General features: G+C 42.6%; 1 protein-coding gene across 1 annotated transcript; it reads right to left on the reverse strand.

Moving 5' to 3' along the window:
• Nucleotides 1-3463: 3463 nt before the first annotated feature.
• On the reverse strand, nt 3464-18931 carry MXD1 (MAX dimerization protein 1). The gene is made up of 6 exons (XM_063311523.1): nt 18785-18931; nt 18373-18469; nt 14772-14801; nt 9401-9515; nt 8185-8344; nt 3464-8057 (listed from the first exon to the last, which is right to left on the reverse strand). Exons 1-6 carry the CDS (start codon nt 18861-18863, stop codon nt 7867-7869), a joined length of 672 nt encoding a protein of 223 aa, XP_063167593.1. The 5' UTR covers nt 18864-18931; the 3' UTR covers nt 3464-7866.
• Between the last annotated feature and the right edge of the window lie 610 nt (nt 18932-19541).

The raw sequence follows: 19541 nt of genomic DNA on the forward strand, positions 1-19541 counted from the left end.
GAAAGGTTGTTCAGGGAACTAAGCAGAGAAACTCCCCAGAACATCAGCCCAGGTCCGGTGTAAGATGTTTAAAGTTTACGGCTGGTTGAAACGAATACAAAAAAGGAAACTTCTGAACAGTGATGATAGTGGTACAATCTGAAATGGCAAGTCAGTGGAATCATTATTCTCCTGCATGCTTGGAGGGTGAATTAATAATCAAAGCTCAACTGGAAGGTTTGCCAGATTAGAAAAGGTTCTGCCAGGACCAAGAGAGCATCAGCAGGCTAGCAAATAATGCCAGGAAACTTGTGCAAAAGCAGAAGGCATCCTTTTCATCAGTCTTCACTGTAGAAAAAAGGACAAATTCTAGTGACTGAACTGGTATTTTCAGCAAGGCCATCAGAATAGTGGTAGCAAATTGTAGCAAACTGACGAAAAGCAAGATTTGAGCAATTGTTTATAAATTGGAGAGACTGACCAGCAACGAGTTGAACAATTTCACTGATTTAGGAGGAACACTTGGAGATTTGACTGAATTTGTAAACCTTATTATCAAAATTTGGAGCACTTACTGGTACGTATTTTTAAGCTGTTGGTGAAATATGACCCAGAAACCAAGTAAATTAAAGACTGCATTACCATGGATGCAGAATTTAGATACAATAATTGATATGCAGCAATGGGAATTTCAGTGGGAGCATTACATTCGCTGGGATATTTTGCTGCTGATATATAACTATAGTTCCTTGCTTGCTAAAATGGGTAGTTTATTCTCCCAAAATTGATGATAATGGAATGATCAGTTTGGATTATTTTTCCATATTTGGTGGCAATGTTATAAAGCTCAATAATTTTGGAAAATGATTTATATTTTATATTTTAATAATGATTTGGAGTTTTCCAACAATATAACACATTCATTTAGAAGTAATCAATGAAATATTGAAATTTTTTAACCTAATTCTATGTTGCTTGTAAATTTCCTATTCATTTTGCCCTTTACTCTGCCTTTGTATTTTTTTCTTTTTTTTCTTAAAAACACTTAATATTAATTTAAAAAAATCCCCTGGGAGTTCTAAAGAAGCCACATATACACTCCAAGCTGGGGATAAAGAAGAAAATAATAAATTACCTAAACACAAATTTATGGTGTGACCACACTTCAAGCGTATACAAGGTTCTCTTAAAAGGAGGAAAAAAGAGCAAATGATTAAAAGGCTCCAGCAGTTCCTTATGAGGAAAAATGGTTTGTGCAGCTTTATAGCTAGAAAACGAATGAAAAAGGGAAACGTAACAGAGATACAGAGAACAGGGAATGAGGAGAGGGAGATGGTGCTTTCTCCTGGCCTAAACACTGGAACTCCATGCAACGCAAAGGTTGCCTGAGGGATGCTGGCTACCTCCACGGGCTACCAGTCCTGGGGGCAACAGGGGTTATTTCCCATTACAGACCATCAGCTGCTAGAGCAGGCAAACTCAGGTTCCGGCACACAGCTTCCAAAATGCAACTTGGAAATAATTGGGGAACAAAATACCTGATTGTGGCCCTGTTCCCACAACAGTTGACCCGGTTAGCCACTAACCCAGTTAACTTCCCTTACTGCTGGCTCTGGGAGTACCCAGCAAGCTAACTGGGTCAAAAATCAGAGTCCCAGGCACATATTCTTCTTCTTTTTAATCTTGTTTTATTGTATTATCAGATGCATGTAAAACATTGTTATTATTTGGGTACTGCCATGAGCACTGATGGCGAGCAGGAGGGGGCCCCTATCCAGGGGGGAAAACGCATGCGTAGTATTGAGGAGTTGAGCAGCCATTCAAAGAGACACAGATCAGACCCACCTTGACTTTTGGGGTTTATCTGTCTGGGTTTTTCCCACGCTTCTTCAGTTTGTTAGAATTTTCTGTCTAATGTAGCAGTAATAAAACATTAGAGATCTATTCCTTGTCTCAGCGTGGTTCCTGGCTGTTAGGACAGGTACAATGGTATTTACACAGTAGTAACTAGAGATAGTTAGCACTATGATGATTTAGATAACTTACCCTTTAAAGATAGGAAAAAAGAGGTTTATATCAATATTAACTATGGTTTCTGAAATGTTAATGAGCATAAGGTTGCTCAAATTACACATTTAGAACAGAGTTGATTAGGTTTCCCTCGACATTAAGTCCAGTCGTGTCCGACTCTAGGGGGTGGTGCTCATCTCCGTTTCAAAGCCGAAGAGCCGGTGTTTGTCCGTAGACACTTCTGTGGTCATGTGGCCGGCATGACTACACGGAACACTGTTACCTGCCCGCCGAAGCTGTACCTATTGATCTACTCACATTTGCATGTTTTCGAACTGCTAGGTTGGCAGGAGCTGCGACTAGCAATGGGAGCTCACCCCGTCACGCGGATTCGAACCGCAGACCTTCCAATCAGAAAGCTCAGCAGCTCAGCGGTTTAACCCGCAGCGCCACCGCGTCCCTTGTAGCATTGATAGGCAATTGCAAACTGCATTACATTATTTTGAAATACAGAAAGATTTGTATCTTACGCTTAATACTAAGGTCTCCACTGTATTGCTATTTGTTGTTTATAAATATTAGAAAAGAAAAAAAACAACAAAGCAGAAAGGCATAAAAGAAAAACAAGAAAAGCTGCTGCTTGAAAAAGTAGGTAAGGGTTTGGTTTCTAACACATTCTTGGTACCCTGAGCCCTGAACCTCAAAGGGAGCAGCAATCCAAGCACCGTCTCCCTTTGCAACTACACCCTTCCCATTCGCGCCTCAGATCCCTGCCTGGCACCACCCACCGCACCACCCTCACCAGAGCACCCCAAAAACAGCCCATGGGCAAAACACACCCACCTCCTTGCTCTGCAAGGAAAACAAGGCTGTTAATGAGGAACAGCAGCGAAGGTCTCCAAACTGCAACAGTTCCTACTCAATGCATCAGGCAACCCAGCAGGGCATAAAGAAAACACCCAAGGATCTCAAGCGCACGCTCAGTGTCCAGAACTCGCAGCTCAGATGGGGAGCCTCCACCAAGCAGGCAGACCTTCCCCACCCCCTCGCTCAGGTGCGCAAGCGGTGCTCCCGTGGGCTCTCCCAGGGAGGAGTGGATCGGAGCCTCTCCCCTTGCCCCCACCGGCAGTGCAAGCCCTCCTCCGCACAGACGTGGGCTTGGCTCCCTGGACTGCTTCACTGACAAGGACTTTTTCAACACGGGCAGCTTCCACCCAGCTCCAGGTTTCCCTTTCCTGCTTCTCCTGAGCCATCCAGGGAGGGAGTCCTGCAGGGATTGGGGGGGGTGGGCTCCCCAATGAACAGGGGCTGCTCTGTAAGGATCGGGTCCGGGTGCAGGGCGAGACCCTGGGTGACCTGCAACTTGCTCCAGACGAATTGTAAAGATCACCCTGAAAGAGTTTAATAACTGGAATAATTTCAAAGTAAATGAGTAAAATCTTCCTTTCAAACAAAACATCCATACCAGAACACATTTTAATAATGAAATAATTTATTTTCTAACAGTTGAACAATACAGAAGTATACATATACACAGCAAGGTTGTCTAAAACATGTAGTTTCTAAAAATGCATGTGCTAACTGTAATAAAAAGCACCATTATATGGTCTTGACACAGATTTGTAATGATGTGGTATTTACATTTGGAAACTGAATCCTCACCCCCTTCCCCCTTTGCTGCTCCCTGCTTAGGCTGCGTCATAATTTGGAAGACTCCAAAACCAAATTCAAAAGTTCAAAACAGCAAGTGTTGTTCAGAGCACCTATTTGATGCACATTCCTGGGTAAATAAAAAAGAACAGCATAAAAATAAAGCCAAACGCCCCAAGCAAGTCAAACTTTAGGGTATTTTAGGAGGGAAGAGCTAGTTTCAACAAACATCAAGCAGATGGCAGCCAAGGAAAAACAGACTTTTAAGTGTCCTTCAACCAGGCAATACAGGTGAAATAAAGAGGTCTGCTAAAATAATCTTGATATATTACACTTTGTAGCATAAAAAGAAATTTCTTCTGCTCAATAATTTGGGGCAGCTATTCCTTCAAACCAAAAGCATCACTGATTCACATAGCTGTACAATGAATTTCAGAAAACCATAACAGAAAAAAGCCACTTGCGCTAACAGGAAAGGAAAAAAATTCCAAGGATGCAACTTTCTACTGATAATTGGGGAGCAAATGCCTAACTAGATATAAAAAGCAGTATTCGTCCCAATACAGTAAGTGTCAAAACCTGAATTTGTGACCAAGGGGGAGAAAGGAGGACTCTGAGTCCCGTTATATTGCTGTATATCAGATGCCAAAATTTAATTAGGCAGTGAGCACTTAAAAAATACACCCTCCCCCCCACTCCACCCCTCCCAGAGAACACAAGGCTCTCTCCTCCTGGCTGTGTTTGTAAACTCTATTGCAGACATTTAGTTCTGAAGAGAAGCAAGATAGATTATGGGCACCTGGGAAGAGAGAAGCGCCCCGTTGCGTGAACAAAGTGCTAAAATGGCAGTTGGCAGTGCACACCCTGCTAATGCCCAGAGCTCTGCAACCTTGCAAGAAGGTGAACATGTTTGTGGCACCTAATTACACATTTCAAATAAGTGCTTTGAATTTGAATCAAAAACAGGTATTCACACAAACCCTGGAAAAAAGTTCACAAGATGTGACTATCAGCACCTTGAAAGCTCTGCTTTATTAAAAAAAATACACAGTAATAAAATTTCTGGGTGTTCAACACTCAGGAAAAGATTCACCAGGTAAAGACAATACTTTTGGGATACTTCAGATTGTCACCCTGACAGCCATGTTTATTTTTGATGAATAAGAGCACAAATTCTCAATTTCCATTTCCAATCAAGTGTCCCCTGGATTTACTGTCTGCAGAAAGGTTGCTCAGTGCTGCAGCGTTTAGTGTGACCTTTTAAACACACACACACAACTTCCAGCGGTAAACAGAGACACAGAAAAACAGCTCCCCGTTGACGATCTACAAAATTAATTCTCTGCAGCTTATTACATAATAATGCTGGTGGATCAGTGAATACGACAGAAAGGCTGGCCACACCAGAATGTGACGCTTCTGTGGCCCAGTTTACATGCCATCAGGGCAGCGGGGCCCCTGCCACTTGCAGGACTGCTCCATGCCACCCTGGCACTGCATGGAACTTCAGCTCATCTCGCCTGACAGGGCAACAGGGGTGGTGATTCACCCACAGCTACCCTGCTACTGAAAGACATGGTGCAACACTGCACCACGCTCCCAAGCGCCTGGGCTGGGGTTTGGGTGCCGTGGGGCTGGCATGCAACGGGATGGACCAAGGGGCCACAGAAGCAGGGAGCTGCCAAGACCAGTCCCCCCCAAGACGCGGGAAGGGGTCCTCGAAGCCTCTAGGACAATTCATTTATTCATTTAGCTGTTTTTGAAACACCACAGATCTCTTTAATTTAGCTTTTGAAATTAGTGCATCATTTATGGAGTTAAATATTTTTTGTACCACCCACATTTTGAAAGGACCACATCCAGACAGTGCAAAGATCAATTACTGGTTCACAATAAGGACAATAAAACAAAACTCCAAAATACTTTACTAAAGAAGGGAATGGTTGCAACCCTCCAAAATTTCTTTTCTCAAGTCCACTATGGATATATCTGCTGCTCCCATTTATTTAGAGGGGGAGTGCCCCTGGCCAGGAGAGGTCTAAAGTAAACTGTGCCCAGTAACTCATGAAAGGCACAACAATAAAAAAACCACAGTAAGTTTTGTTACTTCTAAAGAAAAATACACAAATGTGTAATTTAAATTTACTTTATCACCCTCCAAATCAAAAGCTACTTTGAACTCTAAGGTGACAACATGGAGTTGAATTTGAGAGACAGTTTTATGCAACTCACTGACAAACAGAGAACCTCAAAGATCTCTGGCAAGAAGCCTATTCAAAGTGCAGCTACTCAACTTCTTTAAAGACTGCAGGTTGGGCGCTCAGTCTCTGAAGGGCTTCCAGCATGGACTCCTAGATGCAAGCCAGCTCCTACGAAGATGCAAGGAAGTCTCCAGCAAGGAGGATTCAGTGCAAGTCAGCCGGACTTCTGAGAATTCCAGCTCTTGTTCCTCCTATTTTATTTTGTTTCAAGACAGCACACTCCACGTAATTAACTTTAGAGATCTTTAGCCATCCACTAGCCCCACTTCCCATCTCAAAAACTGAGTTTCTTAAAATAAATCCATTTTAATTTTCGTATTATTTGTTTGGATATCTGGTATAGTAGATACAAGCAAACATGGAATACATAGTGAAGTGCAACACACCGCATAGCCCTTTGAGAGTGAAGTGACAGGAAGTTGCTTGACTGTCTCTCCGATAGCCTTTAAGTGCTGGGGGACAGTTAGCTGCATACAAAGAATCATTGTTAAAAGTCACTGGGAGCTGATGAGGTGGGCAGTTCAAAGCAAAAAGAAGGGGAAAAGGAAAGTTCATTAGACCTTGACATACAAAGTTTCCTAATCATCTATAAAAGCACAAAATCATAAGAATAGTACATTAGGTTGATATAAAAATGAATAAATACTATTTATAGACCACATTATGTACATTTGCGTGTGTTCTACTTAGCTTAAATGAAGAATGCTGCAGATGTTAGGAGTGCAGCGACAGGGTGAAAAGGGGGCAGAAAAAAGTTTCAACGTCCAAAATCCAAAACCACACACGCCACATTGGGAGGGCTACCAAATAATTTAAACAGGTAAAGAAGTGCTAGAATGCCAAGAGGGCACCATGGAATTACTTTGATGCAGTCTCCTCAGTCATTAATTCAAAGCTAGCACAGCTAACTTTGTCACTCGGTTATTGCTGAATTTTTAAGGAAACAGGTCGGACTAGAACCAAGTATACAAACGAGGCATCATAATTCATTTGTGCTAAAGGGGTTGAGATCAGCTTTGTTCATCTCTCTGAGGTAGAAAGAATTGTCCCAGAGACAAAAAGCAGGACTCAGCAGCCGGAATTGCTGCTAGCAACAAAAGGAACATGCAGCTGTCAATGCAAAGACGACGTAATCAAGATTGCACAAGCGTAGTATTTGGTCACCTGACATGGAAATACAGAGATGCACTGGACTGAAGGCATCCTACCAGGATAGTCAGCTCAAAGAGAAAACCACCCCCAACTCCTGTTCAGAGCCTCCAGCACAATTCTACTCGGCTGGCTCTTTTTCTGCCAATTAGTTTAGTCTCTCAGTTACCCTTCTCAACCCTATTTCCAACCTCAGGGTTGGCTACTTTATTACTATAATGATTTGGGACATTTCAGAATAATTTTTTTAACAGTGACTGGAAAGCTTCACTACACAATTCCCTAACAAGCATAGACTGTTTCAAGCCTGTTGTGTCATTTTTAACTTCTGCCTGCCACTGTTACATGACGAATGACAAAAAAGTAGGGTTCCTTCTACAGAGGTCCTGCTTGAAGACTAGTCTGGCTCTTGTTTCCAAGCACCACGTATCACCATCAGCCCTCCTACCCTCATGGTGAAAAGCTTCATCCAGAATATCAAGCAATTGCAGCACAGCCCAAAACACGTGTGTTGCTATGACTGCAACAATATTCTGGGTGCGCAGAGATCTGGTTGGAATGTTCAGTCTCACCGAGATGAACTGACTGACAGAAAAGAGAAGCTAGTGGATGCCATCAGATGTGTGCTCCAGAGAGGAACTTGTGACCCACAACCCTATGCACTGTTTTCAGACTTAGGCAAAGCAGATATTGGTAATGTTGATGGTACAAGAAGTTTACGTGCAAGAGAATTGGGGAGCGGTCCAACATACTACCTAGCAAAATCCAGGAACGAAACAGCAGTGGATGGGGCAAGGGAGGGGAAGCTACTGGCTCCTTATAGGCTGAGGCAGGCCTTAAGATTGTTCTGCAGCTTTATTCTCTTAATGCCGGCACTCGAGTAACCCTCATCGCTGCAGACGCTTTGCAAGCTCCCCCTCTCATCTGAATCACTTGGGCTGCTGCTGCTGCTCCAGTCGAGGTCCCCTGTGAGATAGTCTGTGCTTTCCACGTCCACATCAATTTCTTCTGCAACGGGAAGCACCGTCGGTTAGGTAATTCAGTGGAACATTTTGACACAGCAATTCATGTTGGGACTTGAAAGCGCACACACGCACACAAAAGCAAACACGGAAAAGGATTAGTGCTTCCTCACCTCTGTCTGAATCTGACCGTTCCGAAGAAACTGTTGATCCTATACTGTCCATTCGTATACGCTCAATGCCCAGTTTCTCCAGCTGCCTTTTCAGATGCCGCTGTTCTCGCTGCAACTGATCTATTTGGTGTACGGCTTTTCTGTCATAATCTTCAAGTTTCTGTGGAAGAAAACAGGCAATGCTGGGTCCCCACACCTTAGGCCCTCCGTGCGAAAGTGAACAGCAGCTCGGGACGACGGAACGAGTTCAAGGGCAGCTGACTGGTCTTAGCAATTATCTCTTCCTCTCTTGCCATGTTTCCTTCTATTTTTGTTTTCACACGTTTTCTGAAGTATACTGAAAACCTTCTCTAAGGTTAAGGTGGAATCTTTTGCACCAGCTTGTCATCATCTACTTAAAAATGTACTCCAAGGCTTAAAGTCTGAATGTGTTCATCAAATGTGACATGAATTTTAACTGAAATCTTAAACAGAACATTTTATTTTTCCCCCATTCTTGACAGAAATGATATGCTGTAAGTATTTACTGTTCACCTTTTTTCAAAAAAAGGACAATTCTGAAGCTTTCAACACCTCTTCTCCATTATTAGCATGCTAGTTTGTATTTCTAGGTGCAAAGATTACTGCAGACGCTGACTGCAGCCAGGAAATCAGCAGACGTTTAATCCTTGGGAGGAGAGCAATGAGAAATCTCGATAAAATAGTTAAGAGCAGAGACATCACACTGACAACAAAGGTCCGCATAGTTAAAGCAATGGTATTTATATCCCAGTAGTAACATATGGCTGTGAGAGCTGGACCGTAAGGAAGGCTGAGAGAAGGAAGATCGATGCTTTGGAACTGTGGTGTTGGAGGAAAATTCTGGGAGTGCCTTGGACTGCAAGAAGATCAAACCAGTCCATACTCCAGGAAATAAAGCCAGACTGCTCACTTGAGGGAACGATATTAAAGGCAAAACTGAAATACTTTGGCCACATAATGAGAAGACAGGACACCCTGGAGAGGATGCTGATGCTAGGGAGAGTGGAAGGCAAAAGGAAGAGGGGCCGACCAAGGGCAAGGTGGATGGATGATATTCTAGAGGTGATGGACTCGTCCCTGGGGGAGCTGGGGGTGGCCACGACCGACAGGAAGCTCTGGCGTGGGCTGGTCCATGAAGTCACGAAGAGTCGGAAGCGACTAAACGAATAAATAAATAACAACAGTTTTAACTCACCTTTATGTGCAATTTAGCTTTTGTTAGTAAACTCAGTGTAGTATGTCTACTGGATTCTGGTCCAAGAGGCACCAGCCCTTTAAGCTTCTCCAGACACAACCGCAGATGAGCGCGCCTGTTAACCAAAATTATGTACATTAATACCGCTGGAAAGATTTTTATGGGTACTTCCATATTTTATTAACACATATCTAGGATAGACATTCATGAAAGCCAGTTACAGATTTGTAATTATTTCATGCCATTCCAAGTTTTGAATGAAGTTACTTCAATTGTAACTACACACCAGTACAGCTCTCTTGAGATTATCTGTTTAATAAAACCAAAGTTTAGTTTTAGAATTCTGCAATTAAAGGTGATAGAGTTTCTCTCTAAAAATCTGTACACGTTTTCAGTGGATGGTGCTCTAATATAAAGTATCTGGATGTTCCTGTCCAACCCACTGTCCATCTAGCATGCAGGGATGCTGAAACTCCAGAGGGATATGTGGTTCTACAAATACCTTTAAAAGTTGTTCCCAAATTGTTATTTCCTAATCTATTTCAATCCAATTATTAAATATTTGAAATCAAATGAAAACAAATTTGGCCTCAGCCAGGAAAAAACCTATTCCAACTATTTCAACTAGCCACAGCTTTCCAACATCTCAAGCAAGACTCTTCCTGCGTTTTACCTGATATTTTCTTAACTAAAGATGCAAAAGACTATGAGATCTGTTCATGTGAACCATGAGTTCATCCCTTGAGCAACAGCTTTCTTTACTTCTCTTCAAATAAATAATACTCAAATCTGAATGCTGATGTTTATCACCACAATTTTGCTACTAAATCAAGAAGAAAACTGAGCACTCTCTAGCCCAGGGTTTCTCAACCAGGGTTCCGTGGCACCCTCAGGTTCCATGAGAGGTCACTAGGGGTTCCCTGGGAGATCACGATTTATTTAAAAAATTATTTCAAATTCCAGCAACTTCACATTAAAGGGGTAAGTTTCATTCTTTATTTTCAGTTTAAGAACACAGTTAATACATATAGACAGGCCTACACAAAAAACAAATACAATAATTTTGTAACTCCTGGCCTACATTTGAGCCTGAATGTGCAGGGGTTCCCCGAGGCCTGAAAAGTATTTCAAGGGTTCCTCCAGGGTCGAAAGGTTGAGAAAGGCTAACCTAGTTTATCACTTTTGAGCTTTATTTCCTTTTGCCAACAAGCATTATTCTTGTAAATTTGTTACATGAGCATTATGACACAATGGTTATGTAATATTACAGTTAGTAATATACAAAAGAAATTTTAAGGTAATCTACAAGTTAACATGAAGTTATGTCTTACTGATTAAAGAATGGTTGTTTTATTTTCTATGCTAGCGATCACACTTCGATGTATATGGTAGAAATGTGACGCCCTTCCCTGTAAACAGGCTGCCACAGTCTCTAGGAGAAATGTAAGCTTAATTCTGGGAGCAGGATCCAGTCAGCAGTTTTGATACTTGGTCCTCTTATAAACGGGCAACATTTTCTTCAATGAACAAACAAGCAAGATGAGAACTTCAGCCTCTGCATCTGGTTTGGACACGACCATTTCTATTACTTGTTCACGTCTTTCTCCCTTCACCGACACATGGGAGAACGAAAGCTTTATTCTAGTCCACTCTATCCTTCTATTCTATCCAGAACTTATTAAGATAAATGTGATTTTTAAAAAATAGCTTATGAAAAACAAAACTGCTGCAAGGAACAGCTGTTGGCAAAACTACGTGGAATTAAATTCTGTGGAGGATTTGTTTGTTGATGTCGTCTACGGAAAAGCAGTTTTTACCGGTTTATGCTCAGCTCCTGTAGTTATCAATGTAAGCAGCTAACCCGAGCTGTGGGAAGAGTTGCAGGGAAAATGCTCCTTTATGAAATAACCTGGTGCCAAGTGGGACCGGATGTCCCTGCATGTGACACTCCTTATGAGCAGGAGGGGTTCGCTACTTAATATTAGAAGTGAGAAGCCCAGGGACTGGGCTGAAAACGATTGTTATGCTGTGTGGCTATTTCTTTAGTTTGGAGAGTAGACAGCTAGGAAAGTGGGAAAGAAGAGCATTACATGTTCTTCGAGGCACTTCGTATTTTAATTATTTTATAATATTTTCATTTTTAATAATGGCTTTTTTATTTTTATAGTGACTGTTTTTATGTATTTGTTTTATTTGATTGCTGTATGCCGCCCAGAGTTGCTTTTTGTGAGATGGGTGCCCACATAAACGTGATAGATAAATAAATAAATAAAATATTCAAGGAAAATAGTAGCACAATATACTCCTAAGAGAAATACCATGCTGTCTGATTTACACCAGTGAAAACTTACAAGATATCATATCATATCGTATCTATTGAAAGGGTAGGAGAGGGAGGGAAAAAAATCATATATGGCGTCCACAAAGGGAAGCCACAGGTGAAGAGATGGGACCATCATGTATCTGGAGGGTATCAAGAGATGGCTGCTATACATTAAGCCCATTTCATAGACTGGACATCACTGGGCAGAGCTGCTTTCAAGAAAACTGAGATGCGCCGGGAGCCAGATTGCAACTATCAGCAGGCATAGTGTAGCTAATCTGCAGCAGGATAAAAGCTTAGCATTCTTGTCAATAAAACATTACCCATTTATCTAATTTCTGCTAGTACCAGATGCAGCAGAATGACACTTAGTGGCTGAAATATTTGTCACTAATAAATTTTTTAAATTTATTGAGCAACACAATCTCTGCTAGAGAATCAGTGCTGGCTAATATGTTAGGTAAGATTAAATATGATCAATCCTTCGAATGTTAAAAGTTGTTCAGCATTTAAGCATGCTTTCTAGAAACCCTATAGACTGCAGAGATCATACATTTTTCTGTACCATCTCATTTCTGTAGCCTGACTACCATTCAAAATGGCTTTGCCTCTGTTCTAGAAAAGCTAGCTAGAAGTAGCTTAGCTAGCTATTACAGGGCCTGAGCTAATTCAGAATCCTACCCAGAGATGCACAAATTTTAAGTGCTAAATATTAAATGACAAGAGAGAAATGTAAATTCTTTCATGTCAAGTTATTTTACTTAAATACTAACTGCAGTACAAAGTTTCAGATCTAGAACAGTCACCTCAGCCCTCCATTGTTTTGAATTATCTTTTAATGTTTATAAATCCTTCCTGTAATCCAGAGAGTCCTTTCTAACTCCATGATCTATAAATATGATTAATTAAATTAGCCATGTTGCTTATTCACAGTACAGAGCAATCTGAAGTAAGCTTCAAGAAGCATCGCAAGGAGGCTGATGTCACACCTTGCTTTATCCAGAGCTCTAACGAAGGCAGACATAGATACTGTCTTCATGCTGTTCGTGTGACACCAATCCCCACAGGCACTGTTTCTTTTTAACAATTATGAGAAACAAATAGAGCATCTCATGACGGCATTATACTTCAAGAACATCAATGACGTTTCTTAAACTCAAACTTTGTTAATTTAGGTATGTTGAAAGCATTGTTGACAAAAAAAGAACCTTTCCATTTGTAGATGTGCTATAAATCCACAAGGCACAATGTAGCATAACTTAGACTCTTTCAATTCCCACTGGTTCTAAGGGAGGAAATGACACATGTGCTTAATTCTGTCCTGGACAGAAGAACTGAATTCAAGATCAGGCTGCATCACGTGGAATTGAAGTTCAGAAGTTATTTTATTGGGGCATGATACTACTATTTAAACAACTGGGCTTTACTTAATGCAATTACTCAATAAATGTTGGGGGAAGTAGTTTACTAATACTTAATGAAGACCATTTCTGCAAAAAGTGCTTTATAACTTGTACTTTACTACAAGTTTAACTTGGAGCAAGCAGAAGTAATTTAATGTTTAAATTAGAAAATTTTATTCACAGAACCCTGAAAACTGTAAGTGAAAAGATTCTTCAAAAATAAAATTGGACCATCCATGTATTTTTTTTTTGTTGGAAATCTAAATCATGCCAACAATAATGGAAAGAGTGAACTGTCCAGAATGAAATACACTCAGATTCCCATAATTAAAAGTTGCAGATACAAGTTAATACTAATAATAGTTGGTTTAACTCAGCTTAAGTGTTGTGACACAAATTTAGAGTAAAACATTTCCTCTTCCTATTTTATTTTTGTATTAGAAACAAAATGAATTTGAAAAGGATTATAAACAAAACTTTCCAAAAAAAAAAAAATAACCACAAGAATTGTGAGCTTTATTGGATAAAATCTCAGGCCACCTTATCTAATATTCTGCTCCCCCAGTACCCAGCCAGGAAGCCCACAGGCACAACCCCCATCCGCATTCTCCAGACATGCCAATGCAAGATACTAGGCCCAACATACAGCAATGGGTAGCAGCAGCAGCAGCAGCTATTGAGCCTTATGATTCTGAATTGCTTTGTACTGCTCAGGTTTTGTTGTTTTATTTTCATCATCATCATCTGCAATATCCTAAATTAGATATTGATTTCTACACCAACCTACTTCTGTGTTTAACGAGTTTGATAAAAAGACTTGGAACAGCTTCAGGAAAAAGCCATATTCCAGTAAACATGCACATTATGAATCTTACATTCTGGCTTTAAGGAACTTGTACAAGTTTGTATTTGTGTAAGTGTTAAATAAATATCCACTACCCAGCTGCTCTAATGTTCATATTCTCATCTAGCAATCCAAGAAAAACATGTAAGTAATCCTTAGCAAATACATTCGGGTGAGAGACTAATGTCACCAAACTGGGAGCCTTAAGTTTTAGTTTAGATGCGTATTTGTGCCAACCAACACACGGGAACTATTTTATATAAGAATGCTAAGCTGGTTTACTAGTAAACTTGGTTCTCTTCCTGAAGAGCCATACTCCAGACTCTTTTAATATATAAAGTGTCAGTTTCTCTGAGTAGCAGGAACAGCCACAAACTATTTCCTAGGGCGTGGGGTGCACTATGTCATTTGGGAAACAGATTGAAATTCTGACATCATGCCACTTTAGCACAGAACAGAGTTCATCAGATCATGGCTGGAATTAACTGCTACCAGCTCCTTCTCTTTTCTCCTCTGTACACTTTCAACACAGTAAAGGCTGAATGACAGAGTTTGGTTCCTCTGTTTCTAGTGACAAAATATGAAGAATAAACAGCACATTTAAAAAGAAGCGACATTTAATATTGCAAAGGATTAAGGCTTTTTCATTTAGCAACATAAACATTTGTCAATTCTACACAGTGGAATCATCAGCCAGAAAAACTAGATTTACATTGTTGTAATTTGCTTCAACACGGTATGCTATAATTTAAGTGGGAGACACTTCTAGGATTAAAATGCAAACTGTTTCTGAACACTTACCTATTCTTCTCCATTTCATTATGTGTTGATCTTAAAGAGAAAAGAGAGAACCAATTAGTTAGCAGCTATGGAATAAACATGCATTAATAAAAACTAGACAAACATAATAAATTCTATTAACCTACCACTGTTAATATTTATTTCATTTATATCCTGCCTTTTGTTCAGGAGATCATGATGGTATAGATAGCACTCCCCCCTTCCCCCCGTTTCCCCACAAGAATCACTGTATAAGGTAGGTTGGGCTGAGGGAGAGCAACCCCCCCCCCAAATTATCCACTGAGATGGAGGGTCTCTCCAGTGCTAGTCCAACACCTTAAAACTATACCACACTGGCTGTTATTACTCCTACAAAATCTTACAACTGTTAAGGGTCACATTGGGTACTCCAGCTATATTAACCACACCTCCCATTTAATTGCAATACCCTATTACTTGATTTAGTATTCATATAAAAAAGGATAAACTTAGCAAGTCTTGTAGTTTCTGAGTTTACAATATTCCAAACAACAAATTAAGTGCACCATCTTATTATCTTAGATTGTCATGGTAGGACTGAACCACTCCATAGCCTTCCAGCATTTATTCTTAAAATTCTATTATTAATTGAAAAACCATTTCATGAATATTTAAACTATTTTTCTTTGAACCACTTTTGCTAATTACTATTATTAATGAAGATATGCTACTAACGTATCACTGAAGCATACTGCAGAAATTATCTCACTGTGCCAAATGCCTCTCAAGATTTCATCTGTGCTGCTGCTTATAGGCAATGGTGACTGAATAACTATTCTGTAGTAAAACATTTTCTCAAGGCCATCTGAGCAAGTCCCTGAATTTCCTAAGTTTCCTGAGGAATAGAAGCAGCCTCTTCTTCATACTGTCTGGTCATTGGCCATGCTGGCTGGAATTTGACTTCTCCCACATATCCAAAACACCTGAAAACCACTAAACTGTTCCTAGTTTTATACTACAGTATTTTACTTTACATTAAGTTACTAAGTTTGTAACTATTCTGGTTAAGGCTCTTGTATTAACACAGCCTACTAGTTTAAAGAAAAAATCTAAATGGTTAGTTTTATCAGGACTACACATTTCAGCCTCAGCTCTCACAACTTATGATCTCATAACTTCACACAGGTAAAGTAAAAGGGATGTACTTCTTTGAAAAACGGTATCTCAAGTATGTTTCAAATAAAAGAGTGAGATAAGGGGAGAGATAGAAGAAAGAGGGCTCACCCTGAGACTTCACCCTCCACTTCCCGTGCCTTTCCTGAATGACAGGAAACATCACGTACTCATCTCAAGGCCACTAATAGCTGACCCAGAGGGTGACTAAAGACAAAGCTTTAACTTGCTTTGCTATTCTTTAGCCATGTCACAAAACAGAGGCAGCCTGAATGAAGCCTGTCCTCAGATTCGCAAATGTAACTGAAACAGTGAAACTAGCTTTAACTGCTAGTTTGTGATCTCTAAAAGACAATAGCCCCTCAGCAAAGGCTAAATTTGCTTCTCAGTTCACTGAACTGACTTGGAGGAATCAAATTCCAGTATTTTATTCTGCTAAAAAAAGAATTCCAGAGGTTTTCAGCTGTTTCAAGATGTTAACTCTAAGCAAATGAACGTGATCTAGGGAGAACTTAGGAATCTAGGAAAAATAAAACTTTTAAAACTGTGTCTTTTTCTGGAAGTCCACAGGAGACTGATTAGCATGGAGTCATTCATGCCAAAAGGTTTTGTTACTTTGTATTATAACCATTAACTGTATTATTATTTAGATTCTATATATTGCCCACAGATATCATACCTGGACTACAAAAATCCAGCCACTTACTAGATAGAAGTGAACAGTTAAATAAAGCTTTAACACTTTGCTGCCATCTAGTGATTGTCCAGATTTTTGCAGCTCATACATGGCAGCCCAGTTTAAACTACTCTGAGCACTTAAATAAAAACAAGTGCGGGATATAAATGCCCCTAATGAATCTTGCAAGCTATGAGAGTTTTGAAAACTGAACATGGTCTATTATAGGAATGGCCAATCCTTTGTTATTAGAAGCCCTGTCTCTCATGGGTGGGACCACAAACCCCCTCCCACCCATGTTAATTGTTCGTTCATGGATTCTAACAGTAGAAAAAAGCCATCTCACTGGGAGTGACTAGGTGGGAGGAAGTCAAAGTCTCTTCTTAGCATGTTCACTGTTTCTCAGTTGCTTCCTTCCTTCTTAGCAGATGGCTGATTAGTTGGAGAAGAGACAAAGTAGGAATAGCTCTGGAGGCAAATATGGTTGGTGAGCTACCAAGCAGCACCAAATTAGAAAGCAACTTTGGCTAATGCTAAAGTAGGCCAAATGTTGGTTGAGTATTTTGGGGTTTAGCATCTCATGCAAACCCTGTCCTTTGTCCTAGAGTGAATAAGTGTATTGCAGTGAAGTCTAATATGCTTTATTTGCTTGAGCATGGCATGTCACATGAGCACAACAATTGGGTTTTGTCAATCTGAATTTAATGTGTTGTGAGAATTCACCCATGTAGTACTAGGCACAGGATGCAAAAGACCAAAGATATACTAGGATATCAGCATTAATATAAAAGGATCCCAAATACTTTTTTCCAAAAGTAAATCCTCCTTTTTCAATATCTTAATAAATTGTAGATTTCATTTTTAACATGCTTTCAGAATTCACCAGCAAGGAAGATTCAAGTACTTTGAAAAACCAACTGGCTCCCAGGAAGCAAAATAAATAATAAATGATGTATGTAATAATTATGTGATATTTCTAACAAACATGTGAGTCCAAGCTCACTGAATACCTTTTCGTGAAATGGTGTCTCAAGAAGTACAACACAAAGTACAGACTGAAAAGAGATCTCGTCATAGCCTACTGAAAACATCAACAGGAAGGAGGAAGTCGGGCTATGTTTTGATACATTTTTTCAGACATGCCAACTCATCAGGCTACGCTGGTTAATACACAACTAAGAAGAAACAAAAGCGAAATGGGGAGGCATCAGCCATCCGATCGCCTGTATGGAAGCTGGACTTCAACTAAAGCTTTAATTAAGACGGATATCTTGGTGACTATGATACGTTTGGTGTAGTGGCTGAAGGTGCTGGGCTAGAAACCAGGAATCCATAACTTCTGGTTCTGCCTGAGGCACGGAAGACAGCTGGGTGACTCCGGGCAATCCCTCCCGCTCAGCCCTAGGAAGGAGGCGGCAGGGGCACGCTACGGGACTTCCAAAAACGCTGCCTAGAAACTGCAGGGACTCGTCCACGTAGTCACCGCGAGTCAAGACTGAGTCAAATAAGAGCCAGTCTGGTGTGGTGGTTAAAGGCACCAGGCTGGAAACCAGGAGACTGCGAATTCTAGCCCTGCCCTGGACACGAAGCCGGCTGGGTGACTTTGGGCCAGTCCTCCTCCCTCAGCCCAACCCACCTCACAGGGTTGTTGTTACGGGGAAAAGAGGAGGGAGGAGGAGGATTAGGCATGTTCGCCGCCTTGAGTTATACGTAAGAAAAAAGGGGGGGGGGATCTCCCAACAACGTCATACGGGCTCCTGCGAGGCTCATCCTCACCGGCCCCCTCGCCATTACCTGCTGCCGCCGCTTTTCTTGGACTTGTTCCTCCGTTTTAAGGCCTCTCGTTCCTTCGCGCTGTAGGGCAACATGGAGGCGTAGCCGTGCTCGGCTTCTGGGGAGAAAAACCGGCAGGCCTCGAGGATGAGGGAGCCGAGACCGGCCGCGGAAGGCGCCCCTCGCCCGCCCGCGTCTCCTTTGTCTCGGGCCGCGCCGCCGTTGCGCCCCGGCCGAGCCACGACGCGCGCAGGCCCTCGGCGCCCCGCGCCCGGCTCGGACGGACCCGCGAGGGGGGGCGAGACCCCGGGGCGGCGGGCGAGGGGAAGCAGGCCGCGCGGCTCCCTCCCTCCGCGGTGGGAGCGGGCGGGGGGCTCCGGGGAAGGCCTCCCCGCCAGAGGCGCTTTGTTCCCGGGGGCGCGGGGCGGCCTACCTCGCTCGCGGCGCTCCAGGAACTCGGCCGCCTCCAGCAACATCTGGATGTTCTCGCACACTTGCCCGGCAGCCGCCATTTTGCGCCCCGCCGCGCCGGGCTGGCCGGCTCTTCCGCTCGCTTCTCCGCGCCGCCGCCGCCGCCACCTCCGCGCCCTGCGCCCGTCTGTGTTTACCCCACCTCGGCCTGACAGACTCGGCGCAGCCAAGCCCTCCCCCTGCGACCGCAGCCCAACCCGCTACACGCCCAGCGCGGCCGCGATTGGGCGGCAGGCGCCGCTTCCGCTCCCCCGCTTCTCTGATTGGCCCTTCGCGGAACAGAAAACACAAGCAGCTCCGCCCCCTCGTCCGGCCGCCCTCCCACTATTTGGCCTCCTCCAGGCATTGGCCCGCCTTGCTCTGTTGACTCAGTCGCCGAGAGGCGCCTCTCCGCGACAATCGTAGCGCCTGATTGGGCCAGCCCCGGGATGACGTCTCCCCCTGCTTTCCCTGAAAGGGAAGTCCCATTGGCCAGCCTTGGCGGAGCAACGCCTCAAGGCGGCTCTCATAGGCCTGCACAGTCCCGGTAACTCAGTTCAGCCTTCGGTTTGGTCGACGGCCCCAGTCGCCCCGCCCCGCCTTATTGTGTTGCTTTCAGCGCTTGGCCCCGCCCCCTGGCCACGCGTTTCTTCTCCGGCCCGCCCAACCAGAAGGGAAGTCAATATCGGGCCTGCGGTGGAGCATGCGCGTTGCTCACTCTCCCGCCTGCGCTGCGAGCG

This window comes from Candoia aspera, chromosome 9 (genome assembly GCF_035149785.1).
Source record: "Candoia aspera isolate rCanAsp1 chromosome 9, rCanAsp1.hap2, whole genome shotgun sequence".
In the NCBI taxonomy this organism is placed as follows: Eukaryota; Metazoa; Chordata; class Lepidosauria; order Squamata; family Boidae; genus Candoia; species Candoia aspera.

Coding starts and splice junctions, on each gene's coding strand:
- MXD1 (XM_063311523.1), bottom strand. CDS start 18,863: ATGGCGGCTGCCGGGCAAGTGTGCGAGAACATCCAGATGTTGCTGGAG. Junction 18,470..18,784: donor CCTGGAGCGCCGCGAGCGAG/GTAGGCCGCCCC, acceptor TTTTCTCCCCAG/AAGCCGAGCACGGCTACGCC. Junction 8,345..9,400: donor AAGCTAAATTGCACATAAAG/GTGAGTTAAAAC, acceptor TTTCTTCCACAG/AAACTTGAAGATTATGACAG.